The sequence below is a fragment of the Hemicordylus capensis genome, chromosome 1 (genome assembly GCF_027244095.1).
Source record: "Hemicordylus capensis ecotype Gifberg chromosome 1, rHemCap1.1.pri, whole genome shotgun sequence".
In the NCBI taxonomy this organism is placed as follows: domain Eukaryota; kingdom Metazoa; phylum Chordata; class Lepidosauria; order Squamata; family Cordylidae; genus Hemicordylus; species Hemicordylus capensis.
Window position 1 is genome coordinate 98,471,154 of NC_069657.1, and position 12,280 is coordinate 98,483,433.

Below are 12,280 nucleotides of genomic sequence, written 5' to 3' on the forward strand. Positions count from 1 at the left end.
AATTTTTCTAAACAGCAATACATCGTCATAATACAAAAACTCCACAAACCACATCAGAATAAGTAAATAAGAGGGTAAACCAACCTGAAAATATGTCTAGAGTACTCACTGGCAGCTTCTCATTTTTGTTGTGGGAAACTCTGGCTTTCTGCTGTATTTAAATGTTTTCTTATCAAGGTGCCTACAGCTGTTGAGCCAGGTTACATAATGACCAATTAACTCAAAGTAACCTATGGTTTGAATGACTCAACACCTCACAGCTAACTGTCTGTTTCACATATTTTAATGATTTCTAAAAGTTTCAATAGTGTCCCTTTTATGCTTTTCCAACTGTTTCACATATTTTACTTCAGTAAACAGAGAAATTTAGAGACAATAGAGAAACTCAATCTAGCCAGAAATCCAAAAGGAGTTTTGTCAATTATATAAAGATATTGCCCCTGATCACCAAAAGGATTCATTGTGTTTTTCTTCATTCCTATATACAAAAAGAGCCTCAAGATCGAATGTACTGAAAGATTATCAAAAGATGTCCAAACAAGATAAACCATCCTTAAAGGATATCTTGTTCACAAAAAGCTGGAATATTCCAAATGGGAATTTAGACCTGTCGGATGAAGTGTATGAAACACGTGTATTGAAAAAGCTTCTTTCTGTAATAACAGTTTTTTTGTATCAAAAACATTATATTTACTGGGGTGCATTTTATAAATTGTGAAAAATCTGATCTCTCCTGGATTATGATGCATGTCAAGAAAATGAGAAACCAGGGGGGCTTGAAGGATCTGATTAGTAATGCGAGAACGATGTTCTGCCACTAACACAAGCACATCTTTCTGTCCTACCTATGTACCACTTATTACAAGGGCAAGTAATGACATAAACAATTCCTTTGGTTTTACAACTGGCAAAAAATTTAAGATCTCTAGTTTTCTGATTATGAGGGTTAGTAACAGATCTAATACTGACTGCCAAAGGGCAGACAGAACATGTACCACACGGAAAGAAACCTTTCACTACCATTTGTGGAATTGGTTTAAGCAGAATGTCAGAGCAGACAACCAAGTCTTTAATATTGGGAGTCCTCCGAAAAGAAATAGTAGGAGTATTTTCACAACCTGGTGTTTGTGAGACAATATGCCAATATTTTGAAATGATCTTTTTAATTTGAGAAGAAAGAGGGGGTATAGTCCAAAGACCAATAGATGTTCTTTTGGTGAGGATGGACTTGCTCTTCTAATAGTTGTTTCCTTTCTTGATTATCTGCTCTAAATCTGGCCTGTTTAACAAGTGCAGAAGGATACCCTCTATCTTCCAACTGTTGTTCTAAAATTAATGCCTCTTTTGTATAATCTTTCCAAAATGTCAAATTCCTCTGAACCCTGAGAAACTGACTATAGGGTAACCCACATTTTAAATGTGGGGGATGGTTGGACTTAAAATGAAGGAGGGAATTCCTATTCATAGGCTTCTTGTATAGGGAAAAAGCTAGGTGATTGTTACTATCGCGGAATACACATGTATCCAAATAGGAAATTAGATTCTTATCTGCTTGGTGTGTAAATTTAATACCTTCGTGAATGCAGTTCATCCATTTCACAAATTTGTCTAATGATGATGGATCTTGATATATCAGGAACAAGTCATCAATATATTGTTTAAATACTAGGATATGGGATAAGAAGGGATTAATTGAAGGATACAAAATGATAGAATCCTCAAGATGAGACATAAAAAGAAAAGCTGTACTGGGGGCAAAGGAACAGCCCATAGCTAGTCCTTTAACTTGTTTGAAAAATTGTTCTTCAAACCGGAAAAAACTCTCTTCTAATACTAAATCTGCAAGCTCCATAAGGAAATATGTGGGAGGAGTTTTTCTAGAGAGTAAGCAGGGGCATATCTAGGGTAGGGCAGGCAGGGCACGTGCCCCGGGCGCCACTTAAAGGGGGCGCCATTTTGTAAAATTAAAAAAAATTAAAAAATGGCTGCCGAAAACAAAATGGCCACTGTGCATGCTCAAATGGCCTCTGTGAGGCCCTAGGTCATGCCAGGCTTTGCAGAGGCCATTTGAGCATGCGCGGTGGCCATTTTGTTTTCAGTGGCCTTTAAAAAAAAAGATTATTTTTAAAAATGGCCACCGAACATGCTCAAATGGTCCCTGTGAGGCCCTAGAGGCCAGCGGGGTGAGGGGAAACCTCTGCAACCCCCCCCCCACAGCCTTTAGGAAGCCCCCCAAAGGGGCTACAGGTAAAAAATTTTTTGAAAATTAATATAAGACACTGTACACATATTCAGATTGGCACTATGTACAGAGAATCAGGGCTTGTGAATACTGAGCTGATGCTTATGAGCTAGGATTGTATTCATTTACTCTTACTTTGCTTCTTGTGATAAGTGAGTTAAATGTGATGTCTTAATAATATTAATGGTGAGTTTGTCTTTGAATCAGTGTGAAATCCTTAGTATTAAGGACCACTGGGAGTTTCTTGCTCTCTTTCTCTCATTTTAACTGTCTTTCTGAAATACTGGAATATATTCCAAGCAGTGACACAGTTTACTCTGCATATCCTTTAATTATTTTCAGAGTATCTGGGAAAAGTCAAATTCTCCATTTATTTTTATAACTTATGTAATGGTGATGCTACAATGCATAGTAGAGAATTAGACAGGGACTTCTGTTTAGTTTTCCAAGTACACCTCCATATAGTATTTGGGTATTTCATGAGCCCCAGCATACTGAAATTTGTAGTTTTTCAGCATTTTTTGGTCTGGCCACGTTCACTGCTAAATAGTTTTTGAAATATTAAAAGATTAATGAGCCTGACTTGTATTTTTGAGCTGATATTATGGTAAAGTTATCTGAAATATGGGTGTCAGATGCTTGGACAGGGGGTGCAATTTCAGTGCTTACCCTAGGCGCTATTTTCCCTAGATACACCTCTGAGAGTAAGTGTTGCTCAATGATGGTTCTAGCCTGATCCAAAGGAACGGATGTGTACAGGGACGTAACATCCATGGTGACTAATAAGGCCTCTTTTGGGAGATGCCTCCTTTCTAATTAGGTGAGAAAATCCTTAGAGTCTTTAATATATGTCTGGATGTCACGAAAGGTTGCAAAAAGAAATCAACATAAATAGATAAGGGTTCCAGAATGCTATTATAGCCTGAAACAATTGGTCTTCCCTTAGGGGACCGCTCTGGCTTGTGTATTTTGGGCAGTGTGTAAAAAAACTGGTACTCTGGGATGTTGGTTAAACAAGAAGCCATGTTCTTGTTCAGTTATAATGCCCATTAAAAAAGCCTCATCTAGTACAATTTTTATAAGTGATTTGATCCTACTTGTGGGGTCACACGTTACACGGATATAATTAGTTCTATCATTAAGTTGGCGCATAATCTCTTGAATACAATCCGTCTTATTATTCATAATCACAATAGCTCCTGCCTTGTCAGCTGGTTTTATTATGATATTAGGATCTTGTTGCAGAGCTGTTAAAGCTTGGTGATCTTCTTTAGTTAGATTAAAATGATGTCTCATCTGGGTAAAAGAATTCTCTTCCAAATGGGAAAGATCTCTTTCAATGAGTTGCTGGAAAACTTTGATATTTGCAGACTCTACATTGGGAATAAAAGTGGATTTTGGACAGAATTGTGGCTTCTTTCTAGAAACTTTACCAAACAGGAACTTTAGTTTAATTAATCTAATTAATTTATACACATCTATCCTCGTCTGGAACTCTTTATAGTAAGGAGTAGGTACAAAAGAGAGACCTAACTGGAGCACAGCTATTTGTTGATCAGTTATTATAGCATCACTCAAATTAACCACTAGGGACGGATTTTGTCGCGGGGCCTCCGGGTATGTTGAAAAAAATGGTTGTCGGAGAGATTATAGAGGCGACTTTTGGCCGAACGATCTAATGGAGTCCTCCTAAATGTAAGCATGTCATCATTCTCAGATGTACCTATTTCCTCTTGACTCTGAATTCTCAGAGGAGGAACTAATGGGAACTTTCCAGGTGACACTTTTCCTTTTATATTTCTCTGGGAGGAAATTCCAATTATAAACTCTGCCTTGACTATAATCTCTCTTGTCTCTAGTAAATTTCTTATTTTTGAAGTTAATAAGTTGTTCTTTGAAACTAGCACAGGTTTCTTCCAATTCCTTATATTTCAAATAAAAAACCTCAGATTGAGTGGTAGACTTAATCTCAGATATTCTATCATCCAACTCTTTCTGGATTTCTACAGATTTTCTAGATGAACGTTGGATAATGAGGACCAACAGGTCATAACTGCACTTGCTTAATATAGCTATCCAGCGCTCTTTAAACTCCATATCATATTGATATAAAGTAGGGGGTTTATGAAAACGGAGTCCTCGTAGGATTCTAGTGGCTTCATAATACTTCTTAAGGAAGGAAGCATGTATTTGTGTCCTGATTAGTCTTTTATTCATATCTATGAGTGAAGACCAGTCTTGGGAATCAGTGGAAGAAGGAATATTGGAGAAACCACTGGGACAGTTAGTCAAAATATTATCTATTTCTTCAGTGGAGAAAGCAAAAAGATTAGATGAATTAGCCATTATATACTATTAAATAGCCTGGTATCAACAAGTTGAAAATCCAAAACGGGCATCACGGGTATAAACCAGCAGGGAAAAATAGAGGCATAAACAAACCTCTATCACCGTGACAAGAAAAACATTAACAGTGCATGCCCCCCCCCTTTCTTTTGAGTCTTTTTAAGTTAATAGTAGAGGTGTCTGCCTGTTCTTGGAAATGGAAGATTCTACTACTACTGAGTTAATAGGGTGACATTGCAGGAAATTTTCTGCTTGTCCATGTGCACCCTGTAGAAGGTTTCTAAATGTTTGGTAGGTTGATGACAGTCATGCCCAACAGGTTTTGGCGATGTCCATGTGGGCAGTGTTCATCGGAAGCGAGATAGGGGCCTGTGTGTCCGCTTCTATGAGGCCAAAAAAAGGGTCTGGTTCAGCCTTGTTTTGTTGATCAAGGGGTATGCCAAGGAAGGTTGCCATATGGGAGATGTACTCTGCATAGATCTTATAGTCCTCTGAAGGAGATCCTGGTTTGGAGTCAATTAGGAAGTCAATGGGAGAGGAGGCTAGGGATGCAGAATCCGACTGTGATGACTGGGCATCACTCTCTTCATCACGATCTTGCCCTGAGCTGTCTGTGGCTCTTTGAGTTGGTCGGGACTCTAAGGCATCTGGTTGGGTCAGATTGAGAGGAGTGGCAGTATTAGTACGCTGATCTGGATGGGCCTGCGATGGGTCCTGTGCAAGGGGTTGTGGATTTGACCATGATGGTGGCTTTGAAGATGTAGTTTGAGGTTTGCCCCAGTGGTGACATTAGGGCTGTCTGGGAGCAGTTACAGGTGGTGGCATGCACAACCTAGGTCTGCAAGGAGGCGCTAAGGTGGCCCATTGTGGAGAGTGAGAGTGGTCTCTGTGGGATCTGCGATAGTCCCGCTGGCACTGAGGAGGCCTGTAAGGATGTTCTGTGTGGGCATAACATCATTGGGAGGTGTCATATGGGTTAAGCTGCCCAGGGTAAGAGGTCATGATGTTGTAAGACCTATAGGCTGGTCGTTTGTCCCAGTTGGGGTAATAAGAAGTCAATATGGCAAGAGTCCTCTTGTGATTGATGGGCCATATAGGCTCAAGATGACCTTGGGTGTGGGTGACTGGGGTAGAGTGGCTCAAATTTGGATTGTAAATCTTGCTCTTCTACTGGGACATCTACCCCATACTGGAGTTCTTCTTCCAGGGCAGCCTCGTGATCTGATTGGCTTTCAGGTTTGAAATTATCCTCCTACTCTAAAAATTGGTCCTCAGTACTGAGCTCAGTATTGAGAGGTTCCTCTGTATTGAGGGGATCACCCTCAGGTTTGAGGGCCTGATCCTCGGGTTCACGGTCAGAAGGTGGCATCAATTGCTTTGAGGTGCTTCCTGATGGCTTGATAGTTTGCGCTTCTTTTTCTGTTTATGGAGGGTGGAAGTCTCTGAGGAAGGTGCTGGGCGCTTGAGAGGTCTGGAAGGTGGCTAGGTTACCTCCTTTCTCTCCTTCCTCATTGTGGATGTGGCCGAGGCCACATGAGTTTGATCCCAAGGATGCGGGGGCCATATTGTGGGCAGCAGCACTAGAGGGTGCCGAAGCGAGTAAAGTGAGAGTTGTGGGATATGAGGGCCGTGAGGAGGCACCAAGATTAGGTGAATTGGTGGAGGCCAAGGTGCTGTGAGCCCGAGGGAAGCAGGGCCGAGGTTGTGGCGGCCTACATGGAAAGACGCAGAGGCTGCCTGAGACAATTGGAGGGCCCACTCTCAGGGCCAAGAACGTAAATGAAAGGCCCGGTTCTTTCTGGCCTGTTTAGTGAATTTGGTGCAGTGTGTGCAGGATTCCACTCTATGGGCCTCGCCGAGGCAAAAGAGGCAGAGGCTGTGTTTGTCCGTATACGGGAGCTTGGCCCTGCAATGGGTGCAATGTTTAAAAGTTGTTTTGCTGGTCATAAGCGGGTGTCAGGGTTAAAAAAACAGCAACCCCTCAATGGGGTGCGGTGGCTGGGGAAAGTGGGGGAGGGATGCGAAGAAAATCAAACCGCTAAGAGAATGGAAACAACAAAATAACAGGCAAGGAGAGAAAACTATGAGGTTGGAAAGTAGGAAAGAGAAGAAGAAGAGATTTGTTTTTTTAAGCTCAGAGCAACTCACGATTGGTGTCAGTCTGTTGGCAGACAAAAAGACTGAAGGCAGGGGGCTAAGTCGTCACTGGAAGCGGGAGGAGCTACCACCTATTTTGGAAGGAAGTCAGCTTGGATAATTCCGATGAGGTCTCTGCACAGGCGCAAAGCTCAGTCATGTAAAGCACAGAGGCCACATCAAAGAAAAGGCAGATCTAAACCATCTCTAGGGTCTTGACCCTCCACAATCAGTACCTCCATCTTACGAGGTCTCATATCTGGATTCAAGTTCAGTTTGTTATCCTTCATCCAGCCCATTACCACCTCCAAACAGACATTTGGGGAAGTTATGCCATTTCCTGATGAAGTTGTTAAGGAGAAGTAGATTTGGGTGTCATCCGCATATTGATAACACCCTGCACCAAATCTCCTGATGATCTCTCCCAGCAATTTCATGTAGATGTTAAAGAGCACTGGAGACAGTATGGAGCCTTGTGCAACTCCATACAGTAACTCTTACTTTCCAAAGCATAATATTCTTCCTTAAAGAATATTAAGAAACTTAAGTTGGTGAAGAATGCAGTTGCCAGGTTTCTCACTGGAACTGCTTGTTCGGAGCATATTACACCTATTTTGAAAGAGCTGCACTAGCTGCCAATTTGTTTCCAGATCCAATTCAAGGTGCTAGTTATTACCTTTAAAGTCCTTAATGGTTTGGGCCCTGGAATCCTGAAGAACCACCTGCTCCCAAGGGTTTTTGCCTGCCCAACAAGGTTGTCAGAGGGGTGTCTGCTCCATGCGCCGGCATTGAGAGAGGCTAAATTGGCATGCGCAAGTGACAGTGCCTACTCTGTTGTTGCCCCAAGGTTCTGGAATGCTCTCCCAGTTAATGTCCGGTCTGTGACATTTGTGGCTGCTCTTAAACAACTAAAGACCTTTTTATTTGTTCAGGCTTTTACCCCTTAGGGTTGCCAGGGCCTCTCACCGTTCCTACTTCTGTTTGGTTCTTTTATGGTTGTTTTTTGTGTTTTATGGTTTTTACTGTTTACCTGATGTTAAGATTTTATAATGTGATTTTTAAGGAATTTTGTTGTATTTTAACTTTTGTAAACCACTTTGGGATGTTTCATGAAAGGCAGTATAAAAACCTGAATAAATAAATTAATAAATAATAAAAGTTGATGGATGGATGGAGTAATTCAGATCTGCACAGCCAAAGATAGCTGACAGAATCTGCCAACAAGAAAATGTGTTGAATAACTTCTGTCCATGTCAAAGGGTGCTGAAGGAGTTTCATATACTAGTGTCATTAAAGCTGGATTATACAGCAGCAGTACTTTGTGGGTTACATGTAACATTGTTTCACATCTGATCTGTTACATGGATAATGGATTAATACATATTCAAATTCCACATATGGTCAGATTTTTATTTTTTTTTTAAATCTAAATGATCATTTGAAGACAGCCTTGTATGATCTAATTCAGAACCCACAGAAAACATGTTAGCAAGGTTGGAAAAATAGCATTCACAATTATTGCCACTGTTCATTGAGAAACCAAGGCATTACTGTAAGTCATGCACATGGTAAATCCTTCTTCACCACAAAGGAAGCAGATGCTTTGACTACTCAGTCCACTTACAATATCAGGCACAAATAACCATCATGCTTAATTAATTCATCAAACCAATACTTTACCATCAATTTGCATCTTCTTTGGCTGCATAGAAGGTGAAGACATTGAGGAGGTAACTCTGAAATTTGCAGGAAGAGTCTCTGCTGATCCAGCAGCTAAACCTCTTATGTCCTTTGGTCTAAACTTCTTTCTCCATGAAGGTGCTCGTCTAAAGCTTTTATCATCATCCTGTCAAATATAACAAAAAATAAACATGAAGCTTATTTGTTCCTTAACAGTGCATGCTAAAGTTATGGTTAATGTACAATATGCCCAAAATAATCAAGGAAGCTAAAAAAATGATAATCTCGTACAGACAGATATATATCTGAGTGGTACAATCTGCTCTGAGTACAGCAGTGGCTTCCAGTGGCTGTTGCTGATGTCTATCCTATGTTTCTTTTTTAGATTGTGAGCCCTTTGGGGACAGGGAACCATTTTATTATCCTATTTTCCTTAAGGAAAGTAAGCATATGAGATCACCCAGCACTGAGAGAGAGAGAGAGAGAGAGAGAGAGAGAGAGAGAGAGAGAGAGAGAGAGAGAGAGACTGACCAATCAACTATGCAATGCCTGGACCAATATGAACCAAATTGGGCGCAGTTGTAGAGACACATAGGGACATCTCAACAGTGTAGTTTGTGATGATGTCATCTACCACAATTCAAGATGGTGGACACAAACATTTGAAGCAGTTGTGGGCTAACTTGTGAAATGTCCAATTTGAACCAAATTTGCTACTGCTGTAGGAACACATAAGGATGCCACAATGGCGTAGTTTGTAATGATTTCATGCGTCCCAATCCAAGATGGTGGATGCAAGAATGTTTGAAGCAAAAGTGGGCTAACTTGTGAACTGGCTAACTGATTTGAACCTAATTTGGTACAGTTGTAGTGCATGACACATAGGGATGACTCAAGGGCATAGTTTGTGATGATGTCATCCATCTCAGTTCAAGATGGCGAACATGTGAACAGCTGAAGTGACATGTTAGCCAGCTGAAGTGGGCTAATGTGTGAGGATGGTAATTATCAATTAATATTATAGTGAAAAGAAAGTAGGCAGATTAGTTCTTACCCGAACAACTTATTTATTTATATTTATGTAAACCACTTTGAGAACTTTTGTTGAAAAGTGGTATATAAATATTTGTCATCGTCATCAGTATAAAAAACCCAAGGTCCTGATGCTTAAGTTTATGCGGAAAAGAAATCTTTCTGAAACTAGCATCCACCAGTATTTGGAAGTGGGCCAGATCTTAAGAGGGAAAGTGTAACCTAGTTAATTATTTATTACTGCTGATCCGACCAACACTCATGACTCTCAACTAACATACAAGACAAAATAAACCCTTTAAAAAAAAAAAAAATCCTTGTCTAGATCACTGGTTAACATGGCATGGCAAATGTCAACTTGTACTAAAAAATGACATTTTCCAGAGATAGGAACATAGGAAGCTGCCTTATACAGAGTCAGACCATTGGTCCATCTAGCTCATTATTGTCTACACAGACTGGTAGCAGCTTCTCCAAGGATGCAGGCAGCGGTTTGTCTCAGTCCTATCTTGGAGATGCCAGGGAGGGAACTTGGAACCTAGATACTCTTCCCAGAGCAACTCCAGTCCCTAAGGGGAATATCTTACAGTGCTCACACATGTCTCCCATTCAAATGCAAACCAGGGCAGACCCTGCTGAGCAAAAGGGACAATTCATGCTTGTTACCACAAGACCAGCTCTCCTCTCCTCTCCTGGAAGCAGTTTGAAACTCCTATATTAAAGTGAATCATAAGTAGGGATGAAAGATTCTTGGCATGTAATAGTGATGGAATTACTACAGAATTCCTTTCTTAAAAGTCAAGATAAAGGTATAAACCAGGCATCCCCAAACTGCAGCCCTCCAGATGTTGCTGAACTACAACTCCCAGCATCCCTAGACACAATTTTTTGTGGCTGGGTATGCTGGGAGTTGTAGTTCAGCAACATCTGGAGGGCCGCAGTTTGGGGATGCCTGGTATAAACAGATAAGTGAAAATGTCTTTAATCTTAGAGAGTCAGCTATAACTGCACAAAGGACAGCTGTTAATCGTAGCTGCTGCGACAACATAGTGATAAAAAGATGCTCAATTATTGGGTAAACCCATTATTTCACCTTTCTGTAGAGTGAGTGTGTTAAAAAACTTTCTAACTATAGTTCATGATATGCTGTAGGATGCCATTAAATATTTTTTCAAAGGTTGGGTAGAAATTGGGCTCTGATTTTTAACACTAAAAACCAATAATACTCACTTCATCAAACCTCCTGTCTGTGCCCATAACAATAAGGTTGTTAAATTCTCTCTCCAACACAGCACGAGCCTAAATTAAATACAATTAACAACATTTAAAATATTTTGAATACAGTTTTTAAATCCAGATTTATAAAACAAAGTTTTAAGAATGGTTACACATTGTTTCATGAAAGCAAGACATTATCAACCACTGTGTCCGTTTTGTTTCCTGAAAAACACTAAAACTAAAGATTCTGCACCATCATCTTTTTATTTTGGCACAATCAATGCTATGTCAGTTTATCAACCCAGCTGCTGAATTTTCAGTGGATGACAGAACACTAACAAAATTTGGTCCCAATAGATTTTAAAAATCAAATTTAAGGTAATCACAGTCTGAATAGCTGCATTAAAACAAAATGATGTACCTTAGAAAATGGAGAGTTTTCAGGAGATCAGAAAGCTCTTTGACACCAAAAGAATTTTAAAATATTAAAATTTCAGTTTGTAAAAGTTCATGCATGCCCCCAAATTATATAGCACAGTTATCTGGTTACGTTTGAACACACATCCCACATAAATTGATTTAATGGTTATTACCTGTGTATTCTGAGTAGGTATTTGTAAAGAAAGAGCTAATGCATTATGATCAAAAGTTTCATCTAAGGCCACAAGTGCACCATGAACTCCACTTTCTATAAGGTTATTTGCATATTCTTTAAGACCAATTGACACCACCCAGTGAAGCACTCTGTCATTGCTCCAAACAAGCACATCTAAAAAGGAGAGAAATTATTGTGTGACTTCTGTAAATGGTTTTAATATCATCATCATCATGATCACCCCCACCCCCACCCCGCCCCTTCACTGCACTACTGCTTGGGGAAGCTTACAACATTAATAGATAAAATATAGGATTAAAAATTAATAATGTTAAAACATTAAAAGGCCAGGCTAAAACCACAATCAAACCAAATTTTAAAACTGAAATTAAAAGTTAATTCACCCATAATTAACTACGGGTTGGGTCCTAACTTATTACATTAATGAGCACCTTCCATTCTTGAAAGGAAAGTAGTACTCGTATAAGGAACCCCTTCTAAGACAGCAATTCTGTTCACAGAGCATTTGGGATCCAACCCAAATATATTAGCACAAGGCACAGTTTATTTTGGTATAATTACAAGACATAATAGTATAGAAGTTTAGAACTAAAGTATTAAGCAAAATGTCACTGAACTGGCACTTGATATACAGTAAACTTATTTGATATTAATCTTACATTGCCAACAGTATGTGTTTTACTGAACCAAATACAGAGAGAACAAGGAAAATCCCAGAGACTGAAGCATCATGCTTTTCCTGACAGTCTCCCAATTCTCAGAATTGGCTTTTGGTGGGGATCCTAGGAGCTGCAGAATGGAGGAGGCAGCGGCAGGAAAGCCCTTCTCCACATACACATTGACCCCCCTCCCCCGCCCCGGCTGTAAATGCTTGCAGTACACTGAATGCTATGCCAGAGGCTCCCCAGATCTTTAGGAGCATGTTTTCAGAGGCTGGAAGGGAAGAGGGGTTTGGAAAAAGCCCAGGTGCTCATGTAGAACATTGCACGAAGCTCACTGGTACTGCCATG

General features: G+C 40.1%; 1 protein-coding gene across 16 annotated transcripts in view; it reads right to left on the reverse strand.

The window, feature by feature from the left end:
• Window positions 1-12,280, reverse strand: part of PPFIA1 (PTPRF interacting protein alpha 1) — a 137,981-nt gene that overhangs the window by 12,402 nt on the left and 113,299 nt on the right. For all 16 annotated transcript variants that reach the window (XM_053265548.1, XM_053265541.1, XM_053265592.1 and 13 more), the window contains 3 exons: window positions 11,248-11,423; window positions 10,667-10,735; window positions 8,405-8,570 (listed from right to left, as the gene is read on the reverse strand). In XM_053265548.1, the coding sequence (XP_053121523.1) occupies window positions 8,405-8,570; window positions 10,667-10,735; window positions 11,248-11,423 (411 nt within the window). The remainder of the gene's footprint in view (window positions 1-8,404; window positions 8,571-10,666; window positions 10,736-11,247; window positions 11,424-12,280) is intronic.